The 25,773-nt window shown below is 46.0% G+C and overlaps 1 protein-coding gene across 2 annotated transcripts; it reads left to right on the forward strand.

Moving 5' to 3' along the window:
• Positions 1-1,464: 1,464 nt before the first annotated feature.
• TNFSF10 (TNF superfamily member 10) lies at positions 1,465-25,773 on the forward strand. 2 transcript variants are annotated; one of them, XM_077929772.1, is made up of 6 exons: positions 12,922-13,067; positions 13,326-13,634; positions 17,607-17,750; positions 19,626-19,671; positions 21,792-21,896; positions 23,407-25,773. In XM_077929772.1, the coding sequence occupies exons 1-6, from the start codon at positions 13,056-13,058 to the stop codon at positions 23,862-23,864; spliced, it is 1,074 nt and encodes a 357-aa protein (XP_077785898.1). In that variant the 5' UTR covers positions 12,922-13,055; the 3' UTR covers positions 23,865-25,773. The 2 variants fall into 2 exon arrangements, with proteins under 2 accessions (XP_028587414.2, XP_077785898.1); XM_028731581.2 differs by lacking the exons at positions 12,922-13,067; positions 13,326-13,634 and adding an exon at positions 1,465-1,734.

The raw sequence follows: 25,773 nt of genomic DNA on the forward strand, positions 1-25,773 counted from the left end.
AACAGCTGTATTAAGTCTGTTGGAGCGAAATCAGAAAAGATATGTTTAATGGCATGAGCTTCCTTGGGCTAGAGTCTGCTTAGTCAGATGCAGGAATCCATAAAAACGAAAATGTTTGTTATGGGACAGTGGAGGTGTCAGGGGACTAGGGGAGAGGAAATGTTTTGAAAGTTCAGATATTCAGGAACCAGTGAGATGAGTTAGAATAGATAAACCAAAGTATCCATTTTCAAACAGTTCTCTGTTTCTTCTTGAAAACGTAGCTGGGGTTCATTTTTTAAAGCTATTTTTTAATTAAAGCTTAAAAAAAAAAAGAAAAAACAATATACAGAAATCAACTTCAAATATCAAGCATTTTTCTTAACATAAAGATGAAAATAAGACTTCTGATTCTCCATCTATCAGCGTTTAAAAACTTATGCAAAACTCTTCCTCCATAAGAACATCCGACTCTTCTTTCCACAAACCAACCTTCTTTCAATCTTCAAACCCAGCTATCACAAACTCCTTTTCCTTTTTTGTGTGCAAAAAGTCCATAAGGGCTTTGCAATCATTAATAAATGTCAATCATTGATTTAGAGAAAATTAAATTAAACACTGCAATCATTAATAAATGCCAATCATTGATTTTCTCTAATTAAACACTGTTACGTTGTGGGTGAACATATCAGACGACACAGCGATTCTTCAAACAGCTCTTGTTTATTCAGAGGCCAGAAAAGAACTGAACAGCGGTTCGAATCCCTGTGACGGGGTGAGCTCCTGTTGCTCGGTCCCTGCTCCTGCCAACCTAGCAGTTCGAAAGCAAAGTGCAAGTAGATAAATAGGTACCACTCCAGCGGGAAGGTAAACGGTGTTTCCGTGCGCTGCTCTGGTCCGCCAGAAGCAGCTTAGTCATGCTGGCCACGTGACCCGGAAGCTGTATGCAAGCTCCCTCGGCCAATAAAGCGAGATGAGCGCCGCAACCCCAGAGTCGGCTGCGACTGGACCTAATGGTCAGGGGTCCCTTTACCTTTACCTAGTCCAATGCTCTAACCACTACACCTACACTACACTGGTCGCTGCCAGGAGATCACATGGGGTAGCCCCTCTTACCATGGGAACTCCCTGTCCCTGACCATGTTCCACACTGGCTAGACACCCCAAGGTGCCACAGATCTCTGTTTGGACCCCTCCTGTTTATACTTTGCACCCCTGAACTCAGTACCACGCTGACGGGGCACCCTTTGTGGGCCGAAAGCATCCCCAACTGCTTTTGCAAGGGATGATTTGCAAAGCACAAAAGAGCGCAGCAGCCCGTTCCGGAGCGTTAGCAATAAATCCGCCTTGCTGCTTGCAGATTTCTATTCCTTCCTCCTCCTCTCTCGTTTCTTTCAAAAGCCCTGAAAAGCTCCTATGGCCAGGGAGGAACAGCAGGAGGAGTAGGAGGAGACATAAAAGAGTTTCAACTGCGGGAAGTGGCTCCGCCTTCATTTAAAGAGAGGAGTAGGAGAGGCTGTTGAGCACAGCCGCCGTCCTGTCCGCCTCTGCCCCCCAGCCCGCCCCACCGAGAGAGACACGCAAGCGGATGCTCGGGGCGCCGCGCGCTCCCCTTTGTCTCCAGCGAGCATCATGCTGGCTTCCAGCGGCCCCAGCACCGGCCAGACCTGCGGCCTGGTGCTCATCTTGTCGCTGCTCCTGCAGTCCATATGCGTGGCTATTACCTTCCTTTATTTCTCCAACGAGCTGCAACAGGTCAGTGGAAAATTCGCGCGTGGGGGGGATCCGTGTTGGGGTTTTTTTTTTCCCTCGGCCGCAGGCGGGCGGATCCTTGCAGCTTCCTCGCAGTGCATGCCTATGTGTATATTTAGATAGATTGCAGAGGTCTCCTCGGGAGTAAATCCCGTTGAGTTCACTGGGGCATAGCTCCCAGGGAGTGCATGCTTTAAAAAATAAATGCATGGTTTTTCCCTTCTCCATTTTGCAGCGTTGCCTTTACGCTCCCACGCGAGTTGCAACACGTTGGGCTTGTTTCTCCGGATTAAGGGCCGGATAGCTCCCGCGCCCCAACTTGCCTGCCTTTCTTCCCCTCCCTTAGTTCTTTGTTCGTAAAGCAAAAGGAAAGTTCTGCCATTAGGCGGAGAGGCGTGGTTAATTCGAGGGATCCCAACGATCCTCACTAGGCTTACTTTTAAGTAAAACTCCTAGGAAGGGAGAGGATAATAAAAACGGGAAAATACTTCAATTGCGCGTTTGTTTTGACTTCTTCAAACTCATTTAACCGTTTGTTTTCTTTGCCGGACAAAGAAACCGGGGGAATTTTAGCATTCAACGGGTGCCATTTACTTGAAAAGAAAAGTCTGGCAGAGGTTAAGCCTATTTGCCTTAAAGTAAGTGCCACTGATTTCGGTGGGGCTTACTTGCAAGTAAAAGTGCATGGGGCGGAGTGCTCGTTTTGCAGCCCTGAGCGCGCGCGCTTATTTCCGAGGAAACGGAAATTGCACGTCTGCAACTCGATGCAACTTAACTCTCAAGTAATCCTGCATTGAGGCTATAATGCTTCCGGCAGGATCAGGATCCCAGTGCTCTGCGAGCAAGTTCCTCGCGAGCAAGTTGCATTGGTCGCACCGGGACTTGTTTCCGAGGAAACGGGGCAAGGGATTTGAATGCGAGGTACATTACAAAAACTCCAAATTAAAAAGTATGTGTGGCGCTCCAGCTCCGACTCCTTCCAACTCCACCCAGCTTGGCCAATGGCCAGGAATTTGGGCAACATCTGGAGCAGGGGTGGGTGGGGAACCTGTGGCCTTCCAGATGTTGTTTGACTCCAACCCCCAGCAACCCACCTCTATACTGGCCCATGGTCAAAGGATGCTGGGAATTGTAGTCCAGCATATTACGGATATCTCAAACCTTCCCCACTCCTGGCAGAAGGTCTGCATAATCAATAACGCTGCATCCCCATCATGCTATCATTCTGTGTCAGTAGTTTGTTGTTCTTTTCATTGTGTGGGTTTTGCGCATTCCGGACACGCAGTTCCCTCCCATAATCCTGGCCGTCGGCCACTTTGGAGCTGCAGGAAAAGTTTCTGCAGTTCGATTCTGCCTGTTGTGAAAACTCTGACAAAAATGGCAAAGGGGGGGAAAAAACACTGCTCACTTTTGGGCAAGGGGCGTCCGACAGCTGGAGTCTTTGTTCTTGCCAGAATGGATGACCCCCAGATGGCGAAGTGAAAAAGATAAAAGTGAGGCTCTTCTACCTTAAACCATCAATGGTGAACCAGATGTTTTGGCACTCCAGCCTTTATCATCCCTCACCATTGGTTATGCTGGCTGTAGCTAAAGCCCTAACCCTGTGGCACAGCACAAATGTTCCTTCCTCCCCAGGTTCTTCCTGCTGTTGAAAATGTGCTTTCAAACACTGCAAGGGGCAAATGGTTTGATGTGTAAGAGACTTAAATGGCTCCATAATCCCCTCATAAAACAGAAAGGCTTTGAAGCTCTTTCCCAAACCTAGAGTGCTTTTGTTTTCAAATAGTGGCTTAACTCAACTGGCATTCCAAGCTGTGACCAACAAGTCCCCCTGTTTTTGTTTTGCTTCCTTCTGTTAAAAAAATAAAGAAAAAAAATGGTCATAAAATTTTTGAGCTGGCATAAACAAAAGGCTACTTGGAAAAGAGAAGTCTTTGATTGCTTAATTCCTTCTGTATCTCGGTTTATCTTTCCAAAGGAGATAAAGAGTTCTGTTTGCAGGATAACATCTGCATTTGACTCTGGAAATTACAAGTTGTTTTGATGAGCGTTTTTTTCTGAGATAGTCCATGGGATGGCAGCCTGCTTTGTGCATTCCTTATCAAATAGCCCAGGTTGTAACAGTACCCACAACCAACTTTGGTGGCAAGATCCGTGGAAGTCTGCCTCCTCCCCTTTCCTTAAGGAAGCAAAAATGCCCATAACAAAAAGAGGGTTTTCGATCTGGGTGCAGGACAACAGTTGTATTTCTCTTTGTTTTGTTTTTTCTTCTAAAGTAATTTTCCAACAAACAGACAAACACAAATAACAGCAAACATTAGGCAAGAAATAACCGAGGATCTTCCCAGATTGATAGCACATTCCAAAAATAAGGCTGCACGGTTTCTTACATTCTGAACTGGACAAGATTTTGCATATATGTGTGTGTGTCTCATTTTCGTTACATAAAAAACAATGCAATAAAAATCTCTTTTAGTGGTTGTAATAAAAAGAAATAAAATTGCCAAGCATCTCTCATTTGTAAAACGTCCGAGTATTACAAGCTCGTGTTCCAGTTGTAGCAACATTGCCACCAAGTTATATTTCCATCATGGAGATACAGCGAAAGAACTTCTTGTCTGTTCATGCAAATCCAGCCCAGCTGTCAGGACTCCTGAGCAAAGGTGGATTCTGGTAATACTCACAGAAATTTAAGAGTAATCTTGTGTGCAGTTGTGTACAGTCCAGAAGAGTTGTTTAGGAATGAATAAATAAATATCTGGATTACCTGCATTGTCATGGTGCGGGAGACATAGAAGAACTTTGATTTCCACACCTGTGCTCTTCATACACAAGAGTTCTCGTATTGGTACAGAAGAAGGTAGAACAACCTCTTGTGACCCCAAAGAGGGGCATTCACACGTCCACTTGCATTTTTCTGTTCTCTCCACTTCCGTGAACCAAAGTGCCCTTCTCATTAGGAAGAGTCATTCAGATACAGTGGTGCCTCGCAAGACGAAATTAATTCGTTCCGCAAGTTTTTTCTTCTTGCGAGTTTTTCGTCTTGCGAAGCAAGGTTTTCCATAGGAATGCATTGAAAATCAATTAATGCGTTCCTATGGAAACCGCCTTCAGACCAGGTCCGGGGACAGTCTGTCCCCCGACCTCTTCTGAAGGCTGGGGGGGGGGGGACAAGGGCTTTTCTTCCCACCCCCAGCATTTTAAAAAACCCCGGGACAGCGGAGGACTTCTCCGCTGTCCGGGGCGATCTTAAAATGCTGGCGGGCGGCATTTTAAAATCGCCCCGGGACAGCGGAGGACTTCTCCGCTGTCCGGGGCGATTTAAAAGCCCCTGGGAAGGCAGGCAGGGGGGACAAAGACTTTTGCCCCCCGCCAGCCTTCAGAAGAGGTCCTGGAGTGCTCCCGTTGCTTGCGGAGAGTTGCCAGCATGCCGAAGCCTGCGTGCGCTGAGATCAGCGCGCCCAGGCTTCGCGGACCTCTCCGCAAGCAGCGGGAGCGCTCCCGCTGCTTGCGGGGAGTTGCCAGCATGCCGAAGCCTGCGCGCGCTGAGATCAGGGGGGAGCAAAGACTTTTGCCCCCCGCCGGCCTTCAGAAGAGGTCCAGGACCTCTTCTGAAGGCCGGCGGGGGGGGGGGGAGTCTTTGCTCCCCCCGCCTGCCTTCAAAAGCCGTCCGGGATAGCGGGAAGCGCTTCCCTGCTATCCCGGACTGCTTTTAAAATGCTGGCGGTGGGGAGCAAAGCCTTTCGGCCCCCGCCGGCCTTCCTGGACCTCTTCTGAAGGCCGGAGGGGGGGGAAAGGCTTTGCTCCCCACCGCTAGCATTTAAAAGAGGTCCCTGGAGGTTTCCCTATGGGCTTTCTTCTTGCGAAGCAAGCCCATAGGGAAATTCGTCTTGCGAAGCAACTCGCAAACGGAAAACCCTTTCGTCTTGCGGGTTTTCCGTCTTGCGAGGCATTCGTCTTGCGGGGCACCACTGTACATCTTTACTGAATGAATAGCTGGGTAGACTCTTGCAGAGATGATTGTGGGGCAGGGAGAAGCCTGTTTTCCTTCAACACCTGATAAACTACAACTCGCATCAACCCTGATCAATTACCCTGCTGTCTAGGGAGGGTGGAAGCCTTTGGGAGTTCCAACCTGGCCTACCTGACAGGGTGGTTGTGAAGACAAATGAGACAAACCAGGGTTTGTCAGCCCTATGCGACTAGGATGAAGTCCCAAGTTACCAATGTGATAAATATGCTCTCTGTGACTAGCGTTGGCACATAACTTCATTACGATTTCTTGTTTGGACACACAAGTGTTTTGGTCACATGGGCAACTCACGAGCTATTCCTGGAGGGCTTGCAGAGGAGGGGGGGTGCGCCTTACTGCTTTATTTATCTTTACTGTACTTGCACTTTTTATATACTGGGGCTGCATTTCCCACGCTTTCCTTCCTCTGAATGAGGATGATCATGGTCAGCGAAATTGTAGGTCTCAGAATTACCCTGTGCTCCTCTTTCTTGAGAGGACAAACATCTCTTTCTGCCATAGACTTAAGAAAGTTAGATTGACACACACTGCTCAACAAGGTGACTTGGATTGTTCCTGTCCGTGCTTTGCTAGGGGGAGCAGAACTGCATGCAAGTCAGAGGACTATCCTCTCGGCATGCAACCAATTTGAGCTGGGAAGGGAATCTCCAGCCACAATCCTGTTACATTGGGCTTCAGATGCAAACTGGGATGTATTTGGTGGTGGTGCAAACAAACCCCTGGCAGAAAGAGGCGAGAGGGTCATAAACTTGCAGAGTAGCATTATTAGGCTTTGTATAATAACCACGAGGCTTGGATTACTAATGGGTTTTCTGAAAGTGTGTCTTTGTAGGGAAATGCAGCCTTGTGGGAAAAGGGTGCAAATTATTGCATCTCTGAGGCTCTGCAGAAGGGATTATTTCCGTGGTCCAAATTTACATTTCCAGCTGCTTTTCTGCTTGGGTGGTGGGAGAATAAGGGGACTCCCAAAGGTGGGAAAGAAAGTGCAACTTTGCAGTGTCACCTACGTTTTCCTTAAGCAAGCAACAACAACAACAACAACAACAGAAAACTGGACATAACAATGGACTGCACTGAAGGGTGGTTGCCATACATCTGTCTTTGAACCCCTGCTTTGCAATACAGTCATACCTCGGGTTGTGAACGTGATCCGTGCGGGAGGCACGTTTGCAACCCGCAGCACTGCACATGCGCGTGATGTGATTTGGCGTTTCTGCGCATGCGTGTGATATCATCTTGTGTTTATGCGCATGCGTGAGACCAAAACCCGGAAGTAATCCATTCCGGTACTTGCGGGTTCGGCGCGGTCCGCAACCTGAAAACGCCAACCCGCAGCGTTCGCAACCCGAGGTATGACTGTATAGGCTCAAAAATACTGGATTGTGTTGCAGGACTGCTGTGTAAGCTCTCTCGGGCTCATGTTCACTTCTAACATACATTGGACTACACTGCAGGGGTGTTAAAAGCAATACAATCTGAGCCTGAACCCCACTCCATCCTGCAATGTGGGCATGATAGCAGCAGAAACTTTCTATTTTCACTGGAAGAAGGGTTCAAAACACAAAAAACCACAAAACTTTTTTTAAAAAATTACTTTTTCACATGAAATAAGATCCGAATTGGAAAAAAGTCTTTGGTTCTACTTTCTTTCTTGAGGGGTGGAGACACACATGGCTATGCAATCACAAATATAATCCTGGATTTTCCCATTGTATTGTTTGGGCAGCTGTCACTTAATGCTGCAAAGGAGGGGAGAATGCATTTAAAGGAACCAGGAAGTCTTCCAAACAATAGAGTTATTAGCCTAGAGAGAGTTGTTTTTTGTTTGTTTTTACCTCTTGTCTGTTTGACATCCTCCGGGAAAGGTGGGGAAGACTCCTACTCCAGGAAAGTGCATGAGAACAAACAGCTCAGAGTAAAAAAGCAGCCACTTAAAAAGAAATCACCCAGGCTCCTCCTCTAGCTCACTTTAACAAAGAGGACAGATTTATCAAACTGAAGTCACACACTCATTGCTTCAAGGAGGTCTTTGGGTAGCGTGCCTTAGTAGCATGAAACCTTGCATCTCAAGGTTCTCAAGATGCCAGGTTTCACTGTAAAACTCTCCGTATAATTTTACGGAGAGTTTTACAGTGAAACCTGGCATCTTGAGAACTTGTAGTGTTCCTTCAGTATGTTCAAAAACACAACCCTTTAAGTCTACAGCAGAGGTCAGCAACATTTTTCACCAGGGGGCTGGTCCACCGTCCCTCAGACTATGTGGTGGGTCAAACTATATTTTTTGGGGGGGAAATGAACAAATTCCCACAAATAACCCAGAGGTGCATTTTAAATAAAAGGACACATTCTACTCATGTAAAAAAACACTGATTCCCGGGCTGTCCGCAGGCTGGATTGAGAAGGTGAATGGGCCGCATCCGGCCCCCAGGCCTTAGGTTGCCTACCCCTGGTCTACAGTGTTTGTACAGAAGAGCTTTCAAAACATGTAGTGCAGTTTCAGGGTGAAACGGGCAGAAAAGTGTGCTGTTAATTGTGTCACTCAGTGGTTCCCAGTTAATTAAGTACATACTGCAGACCCCCAATTTTTCCAAGAGCCAAGAACATGGACCACCTACTTTTGAAAATTTAGCTAACTCTATGGTAGTTTCTGTTGTGTGAATGCTGCCATGGGGGGCGGCGGACCACCAGTTGGGAACCACTGGTGTAGCTCATTAAACTGGTGGTGCAGACTCCCTGCAGGTCTCTGCTGAACCTTGATTACACAATCTATTACCCATGTGGTCTTTTATACAGCTTCCTGCCAGGGCTCTTAATACAAGCCTGCAGACTCGCTTTTCTCTTACACCAGGGTTAGCCAATGCGGTGCTCTTCAGGTGTGCTGTTATACTACAACTCCCATCTCCTTTATTAGCCACGAGACCAGGGTGGATAGAAATCAATAATTTAAAAATCAAAAACAAAAAACTCGGATTTTTTAAAAAAATTAAATTGGATTTTTTTTTTTTAAAAAAATGGATTTTTAAAATAAAATGTTTTTTGGGGGAAAATCTTTCTAAAGATAGTTTTCTGTTTAAGTTATATTATAGTCCAAAGGCAATTCATAAGGAAATAAGGATTTAAGTTTTTCATGTGTGCTAAAACTCAATCTAAGGGGGTTTTTTAAAAAAATAGTTTAACCACATCAGTTAACAAACATGGATATATATGCTATATTGTTACTGTTTTAGTTAAATAAATAGTTTAAATTGTTATTAAGGAAATGATTATTTTTCTCCTTCCAATAAAGTACAGCAGAACAGTTGTTGAAATATAAACACTTAACTTCTTAAACCTCACAATAATTTCATAATTATCTGCCAATGTATTGCTAATAGTATAACCAAATCAGTAATTTTTGATATAACTGTAAAAACTACTCTGAAAATTTATTATTCCAAAAATGAAACCTTCATCTGGTTGTTAATACCAGCAAGAATGATTCTTTCTGTTAAAAAAAATAATTTAAATCAAGTCTTACTGACTAGTGATTTAAATCAAATCCAGCCTGCACAAGACTGATAGGAGTTGTGCTCCCAACATCTGGAACCTTGGGCTTTCCAGATGTTCCTGAACTACAGTTCCCATCAGCCCCAGCAAGCATGGCCAAGGATGATGGGAGTTGTAGTTTGGCATCATCTGGAGATTCTCCACAGCTGTACTAAGGGGGGGGGTAAGGGAGGAAGTGGTGGAATGTGCTTTGTGCTTGGAGGAGCAATACTAACAGCATAGTGCCAATTCCTTGTGCTTGAGTGCAACACACACAATTGGTCCAAAAGTCTTGTGCTGTTGTCCCTTTTCTAGGCCACTGCCCATTAATTTTTCAAAGCGACTTCCTTGTGCACCTATTTACCTAGACACGTTGCTAGTATTGTCTGTTTTTAGCAGAAGCTAAACCTGACTACATAATTGTTCTGGAAACTGCAACGCCCAGGTGTTTTCTCACTGTAAACTCTTGCCTGCTTCTCTGTAAATTTTCCTGCAGTTTACGGTGCAATCCTGTAATCTTGCTGTTTCACAAGAAAACAAACTCATTGTGCCGGATTGTGCAAGTAGAGGGTGGAGGAAGTCCAGGATTGGTTCCTGAACACTCATGCACTTATCATTTTCAGATGCAGCTTGGCTGGTCAGCACACCGCTTATTCTCTTGCCAGCGCCCCATAACCCTATGTCCAGTTTTATCTCCCAATTCCAATTTTGTTCAAAATCCGGATCTTGGAATTTAGAATGCGTTCTGCAGACGAGGCAACAAGTTCTAATGCAACCCAAGCCCTAGGCATGATTACTCTGAAATAAATCCCACAGAATTCAGTGGATATTACTCACAAACTTAAGTGAGCATAAGACTAATCTTAGTCTGATTTGGGTTACACTAGTGCACAACCTGTTTTTTCTTCGTTAGTTTTAAATTCCCTGTATTTATGGAAAGGGGGGAATTATCGTCTCACAAAATTCCCGCCCTCTTCTGCTTTTGGAGCAAACACCTTGGGTAAACTAAGTGATGAATAAGAGGAATTGATAGCTAAGGAGCAGATAGCCTTGAATAGAAGAAATGAAACTGTTAGCTATAGACCAAGCTGCATTTGACTTTAACTTGCTATTTCTGCTTCCCCTGACCTCATTCCCTCTATTCCCTCTTCCTTCCTCTTGTTTGTTTTCCTTTTCTATCAAGCTTTCAATTTTTTGCGGGGGGAGGGTTATTGCATTGGTCATAAATAACTTAATCTAGACCATGGGATAAAAAATTTGGATAGTTTGTTAAAAACCATTCAGGCAGAAGATCTGTTGTGGTTTTCCTGGCTAGATGCTTTTTCCTGGAGTCATCTGAATCTGCCGACTCGGCCACCCGCACAACATTAACCTTAAACAAAGCCCCGGTTGTTGCTGAGAATGAAACTCTCCCGTGCAGAGCGTTCTGGCTAATTGCAAGAGTCATCCTCGTGGGCTGAAAACCGCTCTGAAAGCGAAAATTCTGAGACACGGCATAGCTACAGAATGTTGGACTTTCAACAGCGTGTTGCTGGAGTTTCGGGGGAAAGAGAATTGCTAGGCGGGAGAACGGGGAAACTTTTTCTTCAATCTGAAGGCTGCATGATGTCATTGGCCTCTTCTCAAGTGGTGGCTGGGCAAAGGGGAAGCGGGTGAAATAATGGAAGTTTCTCTGACTTGACTGGTCACACTGCAGCTGCAAAGGAGTCCAGAGGTTTCTACACACCCACAAACCTCTTTCTCCATCTAGGCAAGGAAAGAGGCATCTCCACAGTTCCAGGGCACATTCTAGCTACGCAAAAGGAAGCTGTGGAGCAGCACTGGGGAGAAGAGGGGTCTGGAAGAGTCCTGAGGGCCACACACAGAGAGCAGTGTTCAAAATTCCCCAGGCGCATTTTGCGACCAAGTGAAGGTGTCTTGGCGCCAGGTTTGGCGACTGACATCTCCACAAAAGATGTTGCTGTGCGCCTACCAGCTGGCTGATCCGTGGAAATTTATTGTCACTGGGTTGTTTTATTCGATGTTTTAATGTGTTGTAAATCGCTTTGAGTTTTTTTCCTTTAAAATATAAAGCGGCAGAGAAATGAAATTAACAACAGTGATTTTCACCGATTAGCTTATATATATATCCAAATTTCTATAAGACTGGCGCTAGGCTTCACGGTTGATATGGAGGATCTCACAGTGGAAGCACAGGGCTGCCCATCCAAATAAACCACCGTTCAGCCTAGTCTATTGAAACACTTCCCCCTGCCTTCCTGCAACCCATTGAATTTGGCTGCTTTCTGTTGTTGTTCAAGTGCCACGTCATCTCTGGGGCCACGTCCTCTGAAGTTGGGGGGTTCTAAGAGCCTTGTTCAAAGGGGGCTTCCTGCAGGATGTGGCACCAGGAAGGGGAACCAAGAAAATGACTCTTGACCACCAGTAGCGGCTTCCTCCTTGCAGGGCTCTCAGTGAAGGCAACACATGGAAGGGAAACTCTGGTGTAACGTATGAAAATGCTTTCCGCAACTTGTTTGCTGCGCAGAAGGGTGAAAATGCAGCCGTGTGAATCTGCTGAATGGATTGGTTCTTCTGAGGTTCCTCTTTTGGGTCCCACCTCCAAGAGGAAAATCGTGGATGAGTAACCCAAGTTGGGTCCTTCTGGAGAACATGAAAACTCTGCACGCTGCTTTTTGGAACATTTTGGCTGGCTGTAGCAGCATTTTCCCCGAATGTGGATTTTGAGATTTTAAGTCTCGCTCCCAACAGGGTTGCGAAGAAAACAAACGAGCACTTAATTTTTTGGATGCTGCAAGAAAATGAAAAAGGGGAGCCCCGCCAGAATTGACTTTATTGTGTGTGTGAGTAGATCACATTCCTTGAACGAAATCACAATCTCGTAGTATTTGATACCAGTCTTGGGATTTGGAAGCCGCAGAAGCAAATGACCTTAACCCACGCAAGTTTTTGTACCTGATGGCTTGGAGGATTTGGAATGTGGAGATATCTTTATTACCTGGACCAAAGGAAAAATGCGAGGCATGCTCTTCTCATTGGAGACGTCCCATTTTCTCTGCTTTTCCTCCTTCTCCCCCTCCAGCTTCCTCTGGCTTTTACCTTAAGCTGAGGAATGCAGAGATGCCGCAGGGGTAAAATGGTTTTGATGGGTGTCCAGAGGGGCGAGCTGGCCTGTGTGCTGATTTTTCACAGCCCTGTATTTTTTCTTGCCTGGGCTTCGTGCAACTTTCTGGCTCATAGTTTGTGAGAAACTAGCCACCGGCAGAAAATGATGCTGAAAATTCCCCCACCCAGTCTGCCCTGGGGTGAAGCCAAGTCATAACAAACTGGGTTAGAAGGGAAATGGGCTTGGCTGCTATTACTGGCTTGGTTCCATGACAGAGAAAGAAGTTTGCTAAGCTTGGATAGAGCTTCAGCTGGTTGGCAGTGGGGTTTTTTGTTTGTTTGGCCACCCTGTGGTTTTTAAGGTACCTCCGAAGACCTGAGCTGTGCTTCAAAGCTTGCACAGAGTTCTTCCTGTATGTCTTCAAAACTTGTGCAGAATTCTCCATATAGAATTGTAGAGTTGGAAAAGACCACAAGGATCATTTGGTCCAACCCCCTTTTCAAGGCAGGAATCTTTCGTCCAGTGTGGGACCCATGATCCTGAGATTGAGACACACAGAGAAAGAGAGATGCAAACCGCTGCAGAGTTTTGCTGGAAAGGAATGCAAAGAAAGGTCTAACTCTCTGAAAAAGGAAAGCAGAGGGCGTCGTCGTCCACTAGATGCATGAATGGGTACGTATGTATTGGTGGGAGCCCAACAATGGCAAAGAAAAGAGCCATGATGCGGTGTGATGGCAGTATTTATAGCAGGGACGGGGGAACCTGTGGTATTCCCAGTGCCAATGGACTGCAACTCCCATCTTCCCCGTCTTACCACAGCTGATGGGAGTTGTAGTACAACAACAACAACGTATAGAAGGCCACAGGCTCCCCACTCCTGGTTTATAACCTGAAGGCGGCTTCATTTCTCTTCTCCCTGTGAACTGACAGGTCCTCAAGAGCTTCCAAATCATGCCAAAGGAGGAAGAACCCACTGCCAGCGGCTGGCACACTTCCCACATTGATTGCTTGGGTAGGTTAACTTCTAGGGGATACTTTGGCCTTTCGTTTGATGAAGAGGGAGGGAGCAGATGCGACTGGAAGAAGGGATTGCTAAATGCTCCACCTTGTTTCCCTTTTAGATGGTGGCCACCAAATGAAAGACGCAACGGCAGGTGGAATGAAGAGCGAGCTGCCTCCAGGAAGACCTCAACTTTCTTCCAACGCTGGATAAGCCCTCCATCATCCAGTCTCCCAAAGGTCCAATATTAAAGTCCATAGTACTGCTTAATACCATTTTCAGGGTGGGTGGAAGGTTTTTATTTTGTATTGTCTGGTGGTTCTCCCCTCCGATTAATAAAATGGTCATTTTATTTATTTTTAATGTGTCTGCTTTTGGTTTTCTTTGAGTTCCAGAATTTCCAGTGTTTTGCAAACATGCTTTCATTTCATTTGGGATTCCCAGGGGCATTCAGTTTAGTCACAAGCGTACGCATAATCAGGTGGATCTTCAGCCTGATCCAGTTACAAGGCCCCCTCTTCGTTTCTTCACAGTGGTGTGCGCCTGTGGTGATTTGAATCTGGGTTTCACTCCAGTTCTTCACACCACCCGAGGTCTGCCAAGAGCAACGGAGATTTTGCAGATTTGAGAATCTTCCTTTCAGTGCTGAACTTTTGCACATATCATTTTTACATCTTGCCGCTGCCCCCTAGTCCGGCGGTTCCCAAACTATGCGATTGGAAAGATAAATAAATACGTGCCTCTGGTATAAGGGCGACGAAAGAATGACTGATTTCTCTCCTGAAAAGTGCTCCACGACTCAAAAAAAGTTTGGGAGCCGCTGCCCTAGTCAATAGTTCCTGAAATCCTCCTAATAGGATTTCTTCAAAGCCCCATGTTGGCTTAAGTTTACAGAGGCAACTTGGGGAGACAATTCTTTATTTATCCATTAGCCTCTTCCACGAGACTTTATTGCTGTTTTAGTCGCCATCTAAAGTTTAGCACATACTTTCCCTTCCAACCCCAGTTGCTCCACTCACAGTCCTCCAATCCGCCTCTTCTCAGCTCCCTTACTGCCTCCAATCTTGTGGTCACATTCCTCCTAAACCTTCCTCTCTCTCTTTGCCACGCCTCTGCTTGGCTCCTCCATCGCACCCCATCGCCTGGGACCTAGTCTGCCTCTTCAGATTGCAGCCAAGCCAGGTCATCTGTGGCACAGCTGTGTTTACATCCAGCTGTGTTGTATCCGGTGAGGTGCAGCAGGCAGGGCTGTCCTTGGCTGCCTCTCAGCACAAGGATGCAAAGCTCTGAGGTGCCAGCAACTTCTGTTTACAAGTCCTTCACACCTATGAAATTCTTGACTGGGAAAAGAGAGGGGTGGGGAATCCTGTTCCTGAGGCTTTCTAATGAGCCACGTGGTAGAATCGAGCATGGATTCCTAAGGGAAACACAGTGGGGGATCCAGTCTTTAAAAAATCCAGTGACTTGCATATATTATTGAGCAAATTTGCACAATTTATTCCACACTGTTGCTGTGCATCATTGATACTGGTTTTGCTCATCAGATGCGGGTGGGGTACATTTGACCCCCACGGTGAGGATGGGGGAGAATCTTATTTGATGCAAACTGCAGTAGGTGCTCAGCAGTGCAATCTTCCACATGTCTACTCAGGAGTAAGCGTCATTGAGTTTGTTGAATTGATTGTCCTAAGAAGATTCTGTACACATCATAACAATATATGAACAGTCAGGACTGATGGTCAGTTCTACTACTGTGCTGAACTCTGTCTCTTTATTTTGAGCAATTCAAGAGTTAGGGCCAACTCACACTTTGCCTTTGCACCACACATTCTAGGCACGGGGTTCACGCTTTAAAGCTCGTTTCAAGAGTCTCCCCGCTTTTATGCAGACCTGAAGGAGTGTCTCCACCTGCATTGTTCAGCCCAGACACTGAGATCCAGCTCCGAAGGCCTTCTGGCGGTTCCCTCATTGCAAGAAGTGAGGTTACAGGGAACCAGGCAGAGGGTCTTCTCAGTAGTGGCACCCACCCTCTTCAGATACCAAGGAGATGAACAACTACACAACTTCTAGAAGACATCTGAAGACAGCCCCGTATAGCGGAAGTTTTTAATATTTGATATTTTATTATTTGTTTTTTTAAAAAAAATGTGTTGGAAGCTGCTCAGAGGGTGGGGTATAAATATTATTATTATTATTTATTTTATTTTGCCACACCACTATCCCAAAGGAAACCAGCTCTCTAAAGCTGAATCTGGACAAATGGCAATTCGGTTTCCCCACAGAATAGTTTTCAGTGAGAGTGGGGTTTTTTTTAGGGAAAGCGCTCTGACACAGAGTTTTAAAGCATGGACCTGTACACAAAAGAGTATCTGGATGAGGCCTTAGTGGAGGATGGAGAGTAACAGATTTTGCAAAGAGGCCCAGGGAGGAGAGAATATTATATTATTGGGGTGGGGGAAGAAAGGGGAAGGGAGCTGAAGGGGGCCAAAATATGTTTAAAACACCCTGCGTGATGTGGTGTTGTGCTTTTTACAAATAAAGCTCCCCCCCCCCCCAGTACTTCCGTTGACACAGACCTAGTCGTTTTTCTGGATTGTTGAGGATCACGACTTACGGCTTTGTGCTTAAAAACATCTGCCAAACTGGCTAAGTGGCCAACGACGCATTGTAGGGCTCCAGAGTTTCTGTGGAAGATTTGTGCCCCAATCCAGCAAGAAAAACTGATGTACTGAAACAGTCCTCCAGTAGCTGAAGCAGATGTGAAAAAAGATGCTTGCCAGGTCCCAGTGAAGTAGCTAGAAAGGGTCTTTCGGTGCCTTTCCATGGAGAAACTGACTGGTTGCCTTCAACAACTCCTCTGCAACTAAAGCTAGATTGAGGGTCCGTAGCATTCAGCTTGCCAACAATTTGATGTGACTTTGTGACTTACTTTCTTGGGACTTCTCTTTGTATTTTACGAGAAAGTTTCGGTGTAATTGTAAAATGCTATTTTCATTTCTACGTGAATCAATACACTTGGGTGCAAGACTCCCCCTTTATTTTTCTTCTGCTAAATCTTGGGTATATCCTGCTCCCCCCCCCCATAACAAACACAAAAATGTTTTTCAGCTCCACAAATGCTTTAGTAAGCTGCCAGAAATCCCATATTTTACAAACAACCAATAAAAAGTGGTCCATTAAATGCATTCATGCAGCACAATATGATCTGTGTTATGCCTACTCAGAAGTAAGCCTTCCATGAGGTTCCATGAGGCTTGCTAACTTAATATCCCATAGACAATTATGTGGGGGAAATCCCCATCGAACTCAATGACGTTTGCATTTGAGCAGACCAATCTAGGATCGCACTGTGAAATCAAATGCTACCCGGGAGCCATATTTCAAGGAAGAGAGTTCCGCAGAATTGTCACAGTGATGATGAATTTTCTGATGATTCTGCCGAAATCCCCTGCCTGTAATATAGGGCGAGATGTTTGCATGCAGCGTCAAATCGCTGGCATTTGCATTTGAGAGGAACAGGAGAGGGGAAGACCCTCAAAATGCTGGAGAGCTGCAGCCAGTCAGAGTCGACGGTACTAATCTGGATGGACAAATAGTGATCTAGTGTAAACCAGCTCCCTGGGATAAAAAGGTAAAGGGACCCCTGACCTTTAGGTCCAGTTGTGACCGACCCTGGGGTTGCGGCGCTCATCTTGCTTTATTGGCCGAGGGAGCTGGTGTACAGCTTCCGGGTCATGTGGCCAGCATGACTAAGCCGCTTCTGGCGAACGAGAGCAGCGCACGGAAACGCCGTTTACCTTCTCGCCGGAGCGGTACCTATTTATCTACTTGCACTGGTGTGCTTTCGAACTGCTAGGTTGGCAGGAGCAGGAACCGAGCAACGGGAGCTCACCCCGTTGTGGGGATTCAAACCGCCGACCTTCTGATTGGCAAGCCCTAGGCTCTGTGGTTTAACCCACAGCGCCACCCGCGTCCCTTGCTCCCTGGGATACATCTGCTTTAAAAATAAGACCAACCATTTAGGTCTTTTATAAATGTTTTTTTTCCCCAATGCAGCATTAAGAACAGAAAGGGCTTTGCTACCCTACCTACCTACCTATAGAAGAAATTTCTGTTGTTCACTTAACTGAAATTTTGTGCATCTCCCGATCTCTGTGGAGTTTTGCCCAATTGTCTTACACTTCCTTTTTTTCTTCTTTTTCCAAACACAGCTTCGAGATACTTACTCGAAGAACGGCTATGCTTGCCTTACCAGAGAAAACTTCTCCCTGGAAGACTTGGACGATTCCGGTTACAATGAAGAGGGCGACCCCTGCTGGCAAGTCAAGTTGCAGCTCTTACGGTTAATAAAGAAGGTACGCCTGTAATACCTGTATCAAGTGAAATCAGAACAAGAACTTTGCTACAAGAATCTTGGCCCCCTTCAGGGCTTGCAGTTTTTGTAGGTCGAGTACCTAAACACCTGGAAGGGTGTACCTAGATCTAAAGCACTCTTCCCCCAACCAGGAGCCCTCTAACTTGTCCGGACTACAAGTCCCAGCTAGCATGGCCAACAGCCACAGATGATAGAAACTGTAGTTCAAAACCTTTGGGCGGCACCAGGTTGGGGAAGTACAAGTGGAACAAATAGCGTTTGACAGGGTTGCCAACTGACCAGGAAAAGAACAGTCTGCCCTGTGTTCCTGCGCCTTCAACAACAGCTTGATGATACACAGGAATCAGCAGGGCGAATCATAGCAAGGAAATAAATACTATTACTTGCTATGTTTGCGGGCCATAAGTAATTATTAGAGGCCAAAGAGCAGGGGCTGATATAATAAATAGTAATAGTAATAAATGCAACAAAAACTGTGTGTGTTATACAGGTAAATTTTCTATGCTGCCACAATGGGCTATGTCTGTGGGGCATACTTTCTGTGGCAAAACTGGTTTTGCCTCCACTTGATGTATGAAATGGCTCTACCATTCCTATCCTATACCTGTATATGTCTACTCTGAAGCCCACACCATTGAGTTGAGATTTACTCCCAAGTAAGTGCATGTAGGATTGCAGCCTTGAGCATGATGCCAAAGCAAAGCAAGAGCAGATCCACAAGCGCCTCTCTTATGTCTAAGGCAGCGGTTCTCAACCTGTGGGTTGCCAGATGTTGATGGACTACAACTCCCATCATCCCTGAGCTCTGGCCTTGCTAGCTAGGGGTGATGGGAGTTGTAGTTCAACAACATCTGGGGACCCACAGGTTGAGAAAGGCTGGTCTAAGGCATACTGAATCTGCTAAGGTAACCCAGAACATGTAGTCTTGCTTAAAAAGGGCTCTGCTCTCTTGTAGAGCAGCCTCGAGTCCCCAGATGGTTGTCGGACTACCAATTCCCACAATACCTGCTGACTAGGGATGATGGGATTTGTAGTCCAACAGTACCTGGGGACCAAAGCTTGAGAAAAGGCTGCTGTAGAAAGAGGACTTTATGGACAGGTTCACAAAGGCATCGAAAAGACGCACAGTTGAAAGGTCATGATGACAGCACAGTTAACATCACTTATAATGTTATTTGTTGCATTTGTACGTTGTGCAAAGAGTTTTGCTCATAGCTTTGCATTCGTATCTTGGAACCTTTTGACGAAGGGCAGTTAAGAAATAATTTTAAGCAGATAATAATAATAATAAAATTTTATTTATATCCCGCCCTCCCCAGCCGAAGCTGGGCTCAGAGCGGCTAACAACAGTAAAATAATACAGCATTCTAAAATCAGTTCATTATAAAACCAGTTCAAATCAAATTAATAGCAACCATTGGGCTAGAGTTCTGTGAGGATTACTAAAGGAGGGGGTCCGGCTGTGCCTTGGGCAAAGGCCTGGTGGAACAGCTCTGTCTTGCAGGCCTGCAGGGCCCTAGTCTCTTGTGACAGAGCGTTCCACCAGATCGGGGCCACGGCCGAAAAAGCCCTGGCTCTGGTTGAGGCCAGCCTAACCTCCCTGTGTGCATTTCTTAAATGAACAATGCCCACCGTGTCCAGCATTATTGACAAGAATCCTAGTTCCCCAAAAGGTATGTAGCAGTCTTCCTTAAGCTAGTGTACCTTAAAGGGGGGGGGGCTCACTGATGACTCACAATCTGCTATCCATCCTTGCTGCGCTGCAGTCACTGCTAGGCAGCTTACAGAATGGAATTCTGCTACTCTTAATTTACCAGGGAGGGAAAAAGCTAACCGATTGTATTTGCCCTTGCAGATGATAGCCAGGAACCAAGCAGAAGTGGCAGCCTCCTCAGTCCAAGGTATTGATGCAGGCAACACATTTACTCACCGTATTGGGCTGGATACGGGGGGTGGATATGAGAAGTAAATACGCTGGTGCTGCAAATGCCCGATGGCTAAATCCACTGGAAACTTGAATGTGTAGATTGTGGTAGAAGACAAGTCGTGTGTATGGGGGGGGGGGGAGTGCATCAGTAGAAAAGGCAAAGAATGTCATTGGGGAAGCGCCATAGCTCTGTACTTCGAATGCAGAAGGTGTGTTGCAGGTTCAGTCCTCTAGTTACTACTACTATTTTTAAACATTTTCTTCTTGTTGTTTGTTGTAAACCACCACCAACAAATTATTTATACCCCGCCTATCTGGCTGGGCTTCCTCAGCCACTTTGGGCGGCTCCCAACAGAATATTAAAAACAAGATAAAACATCAAACATTAAAAACTTCCCTAAAGAGGGCTGCCTTCAGATGTCTTCTAAAAGTCAGATAGCTGTTTATTTCCTTGACATCTGAAGGGAGGGCATTCCACAGGGCTGGCGCCACTACTGAGAAGGCCCTCTGCCTGGTTCCCTGTAACTGCACTTCTCGCAGTGAGGGAACCGCCAGAAGGCCCTCAGAGCTGGACCTCAGTGTTTGGGCTGAATGATGCGGGTGGAGACGCTTCTTCAGGTATACAAAAGCACATGCCGCTTTGTTCAAGTAGTACAGCCTTTTCTACAGATCAGTTCCATTTGTTATGAGACATTAGTGTTGAATACAGTTATAAGGTCAGGAAGAAGTTTGCGGGGGGAAGAGAGGAGGGGTGGTGGCAAAATTTATATTTTTTGCAGTGTACTTGTGGGGTTTTGTGTCAGCGTCAACTAGACGGGTTCTCTTTCTATTCGCTTGTTACGTTTCCTCGGTAGCTAGAGAAGTTGGGGGCCCAGGGTGTATACACAGAGTTGTATCCAAGTCAGAGAAGACCCACTGACAATGACAGACATGACTAATTTAGATCCATCCATTTCAGTGTGTCTGCGCTTAGTTGGATACAGCCCATAATATTGGAGGGGGCCTGCACCGTCTAGTCCAGTTGCCTGTTCTAACACAAGGAAACCAGGACTAAGACACCCCCAACAGATGGCTGTCCACCTCTCTGCCTGAAAAGCCCAACTGGTCCATTGTGAAATGGCATTCGCCATTCAGCAGCCAGGATGCTTAGCTGAAAAATCTACTACCTTTCTATAACTTGAGCCTATTAGATCTAGTCCCGCCCTCTGGGATAGAAAAGACCCAGGTCTTTGACTCCTCCACTGCAACAGCCTTTAAGGTATTTGAAGAGAGCTGTCCTGTCCTCTTGACTGACATGTTCTCCAGGCCATTTACGACCAGTTCATTCATCCTTTTCCTCCTACCTGGGCTTGTTTTCCATTTGGCTGCTGATGTTTCATTGCCTTCCTCTGACCCCTTTCCGGTTTCCCTCCATCAGGCCCTAGCCGATGGGAAAGACCTGCTAAAGCTCTTGGAGAACTGCGGCCAGTCAAAAGTAGCCAGCACTGGGCTAAATGAACAAAAAGTCTGGAGTACCAATGTACCTGATATGTGAAACCGTGCCTCAGGTGGAACCACGCGAGTCACCTGTCTAGCCCAGGGGTTGTCAACCTGGTACCTACTGCCCACTAGTGGGTGTTTCAGGATTCTAGGTGGGCGGTAGGAGGTTCTATGGCACAAGCTGAATCCTCCTTCCATCGAGCACTGGTGGGTGTAAAGGAAATTTTACCATCAAGAAAGATGCATTACTGGGTGGTAGGTATAAAAAGGTTGACAAACCCTGATCTAGCCCAAGCACCATCCGGCTTTGACTGTTAGCTGTTGTCCAAGATCTGAGGCATAAGTCTTTCCCCATCGGCTGCTTTTGTCCAGAGGGTTGGGTCCAAAATGGGCCAGCTCTCCATGGGCTACCTGGGCGGGGCTGCCCACCTGCCGTTCCTCTGACACCACACGACACCAGGCATGCCGTACGAGACCAGATGTTTCAGCTGCAGGCTGCAAAGGGAGAATGAGGACCACAGTCCATATGCAAATCCTGTCTCGCCTGCAGCAATGCTGTGGTTGCGATAGTAATTCAAGATTAAAATCCTGACCTTTCTTCCTCTTTCATCCAAGGTGATGCTTCTACTGTAGATTCTACTGTGAGTCAGAGTGTCGTCCCCAGAACAGCAGCTCACTTGACTGCAAGCAGAATTGGGAAAAGTGTTTGGGCCACACAGAGTAAGTCGCTATGTTATTCCGGCAAGAGTATGTTTATATTTTTGTGACAATCCGCTTATGGACCTGCTAAATTAGGTAATAAAAGAAAAGCATTTGGATGTTGCTTTTAATGTGCGATTCTGCTGCTGTGTTAAATATTAGATGGCTATTGTTTTAAATGGTATTTTTTTATTTTGCTTAATTGTATTTCTATATTATTATCGCTGCTATTATTATTAATTAGGGACGCGGGTGGCGCTGTGGGTTAAACCACAGAGCCTAGGACTTGCCGATCAGAAGGTCAGGCGTTTTGAATCCCCGTGACGGGATGAGCTCCCGTTGCTCAGTCCCTGCTCCTGCCAACCTAGCAGTTCGAAAGCACGTCAAAGTGCAAGTAGATAAATAGGTACCACTCCGGCAGGAAGGTAAACGGTGTTTCCGTGTGCTGCTCTGGTTCGCCAGAAGCGGCTTAGTCATGCTGGCCACATGACCTGGAAGCTATACACCGGCTCCCTCGGCCAATAAAACAAGATGAGCGCCGCAACCCCAGAGTCGGTCACTACTGGACCTAATGGTCAGGGGTCCCTTTGCCTTTACTATTATTAATTAAACTTGATGGCTACACAAGAGGTCTCCAAGTGACTTGCACCGTAGCTTAAACATAATTATAAATGCACTACAATGTGACACATTTACACAGAAACACGTGCAATTCATAAAAACACTCAAAAGCAAAACATAAGCCACTCTTGAGTGTTCTCTGAGCAGAACAGATAACCTCTGTCCTGTGTGGGGAGAATCTTTGGCTCTCCAGATGTTCAGCAGCTACAGTTCCCTTCATCCGCTGTCATTGGCTATTGCTTGCCGGGGCTGATGGGATGTGTCCTTCAGGAACAGAGATTCCCCACACCAGTCCTATACGTTCTTAAGGTTGAACTCAGAATTTTCTGATTGGTTGATTGCTTTGTAGTTAAAATGGGCATTATCCATGCACAAGAAAAGGGGCATTGTTATCAAGCTTGGAGAAACTCCCCAAGATTTACAGGAGCAGATATTCAGAAAGAAAACCTAAGTGGTGGGAAAGTCTTAGGGAGAAAAAACAGCACAATGCGAAGCATGTTCAGTGCCTACCAAGTGCTGTGTGTCTTGGTGGGGGATGAAATGGAATATCCTGGGAAAGGGCTGGCTGGAACCCAGAACAGGAGCTCACTGTACATCGCAACATGTAGCTGCAGGTCCCACTTGTGTATTGCAACAGCAATCAACAACAACATACAGCATCAAAATGAATGGTGAGCTATATGTCTTTAGAAGCATTAGGGTGAGCAAAGAGACTGGATTTAAATAAAAAGCTGTCAAGAACTTGCAAAAGTACTCAACTTGCAAAAGTACACATTTGCAATTAATTCATCATCGCTATCATTATTACCGTTAGCTGTTTATTTTGTACTTGAAAGGTTTGGAATTTGCTTGGATATTTTTTTTTACACACCTAAAATACATGTTTGCTTTCTTTTCCAACCCGCTGCAGATTCCTCGAGCAGAAGTCGTTATGGAGTCAAAATCGGCACGTGGCAGACAGCCAGCTGGCCTCATTCTTTCCTCCACAATGTAGGCTTGTTGGACGGGGAGCTGATAATACTACAAGCGGGCTACTACTACATTTACTCCCAAACGTATTTCCGGTTCCGTGAAGAGGAGGGTGTCGAGCGTCGTTCCGACCCTGACTCGGACAGCGTCAGGAATCCCAGGCAGATGGTTCAGTACATTTCCAAGCGCGTTGATACTTACCCGGACCCGATTCTGCTGATGAAAAGTGCAAGAACTAGCTGCTGGGCGAAAAGGGCAGAATATGGACTTTACTCTATCTACCAAGGGGGAGTGTTCCAGTTAAAGAGGAACGATCGGATTTTTGTCTCTATCAGTGATATGACGCTCGTGGACATGGATAAAGAAGCAAGTTTCTTTGGAGCCTTCCTGGTCTCTTAAAAAAAGAACGGGAGACAGACTGAATCAGAAACGCCTTAAAAGAAAAAGACCTGGCTTTGAACTGCACAAAGACAACACTGACTCTCCAATTTTCTGCATGCAGAAATGGAGCCCATGTGCAATCCTATTGACAGATGAACTGCCAGCGAGAGCCTGAAGTTGCCAAGAAACAAAACAAACAACATCTGTCAATGTCTGTAAAGAAAGACCGGGTGCTAATGGCTGCCATGCCATGTATATGGAACTTGTAAGAAACTGTGTCCAATTTCACTTTGGAAGAGGATAGGGCTGTACTAGTCCTGTCCCCTGAGAACAATATAGCCTGCAGAAGCACTACATACAGTTAATTGCGCCTGCGTGCTGGGAAACCACATGGAGCAAGGCGTGAGGTTCTTCCTGCATGGTTGTCTCTCTTGTGTAGCAGATTGCGTTTGGTGGAGTGAGGAGGTGGTCTTTGGCAATGGGAACGTTCAGGAGCTGGGTAAACGTTTGGTTGCCTCTGGCCAGGTTATTTCCACTGCAAACCTTTCACAAGCAGGAGGAGCAGAGATTGAGAACTGTCACACGGAAGAGCCCTCCCAGGACTGGACCACTTCATACTGGGGGGGGGGGGAGAGATAACGCTGGGAGGCTAAACTACTTGACATGTGAACATTGCACATGAATGTTTGGGAGGTGAGGCATTAAAATATGGGGTCTGCTTTACGCTGTCTGAAGAGGAACAGTCCCAGAAGGGCTACACCATGTGACATATTCCATATTTGCTGTTCACCTCTTACCAATCATCTTATTGGTAAAGTCTACAAGAGAGCAGAATTTATGCATGGTGTGCAATCATTATCTGATTATACACAAGATTGGGAAAATGACCCACATCGCAGGCTGCAAACTGTTGCCCACTCGTTGAATATTTCTCTTTAAAACCAGGCTACTCTGCCTTGGTACCCTGATTTTTTTTGTTTTTAAACCTTAAGCCCACCTTAATATTTTTTTTAAAAAGTAATTACGTGAATAAATAACATACTTACAAAAACAACATAGAAGTGTTCACATGCACAGACCTTCTCAACCCAGTCAAGCCTGAACACTGGAGATAAGGTTGCCTTTAACAGCATTTGAGCTGTGCAGAAATCAGTTCCGATGTGGATGAGCATTAGGACTGATGGGGTTGATGCTAATTGCACAAAAACAGGGGCTAGTAAAAAAAAAAAGTTGGTAACTCTTAACTGGAAGGTGTATCCCGTATGTGATGCTGCTCCACAGAAGTGAGTAATCTTGTGTTTTTTTTCGCAGTGGTGGTGGTGGGGGGACGGGACAGTGACATTTTTAAAGACTTGTGGCTTAGCTTGCATATGAACCAGGGATCCACGTTTAAACCAAACAATTGGAGCAGTTTCATAGTAAGTCAACTTCAAACCATGGCTTATGAAGCCTGCTCATTGGGACTAGCCAGAGTTTGATTTGAACCACGGTTTCCTGGTTTTCACATGGCGATATGCCAGGAAATAGGGAACAGCACATAGCCTTCTTTGTGTTGTTGCACTCCCAATATGGGAGTTGGACTCGCAACAACACATTTTGGACTGCGCATTCTCTGTGCCTGCATTAAGCCAAAATTATTTTAAAAGAAAAACTCCTGGCCATTCAGGAGCAGAGAGGAGCAGAGCCTGTCTGCGTAGCACTAAACTGCAGCAGGGGGAACTCGAGGTCCTCTGGAGGCTGTCAAACCCCAACTCCCATCATCGCAGACCACTGACAGGGCTGATGGGAGTTGTGAGTCTGATATTATCCACAAGGCCACAGTTTCCCCATCAGGGCACTGTGGTTTAGCGTTACATGCACAGCAAGCCCCAGAATCTCTGTAAAAAGGTGGCAACCATCTGTGGCATTTACCATTCTCAGGGAGATA

The sequence above is a fragment of the Podarcis muralis genome, chromosome 6 (genome assembly GCF_964188315.1).
Source record: "Podarcis muralis chromosome 6, rPodMur119.hap1.1, whole genome shotgun sequence".
Taxonomy (NCBI): domain Eukaryota; kingdom Metazoa; phylum Chordata; class Lepidosauria; order Squamata; family Lacertidae; genus Podarcis; species Podarcis muralis.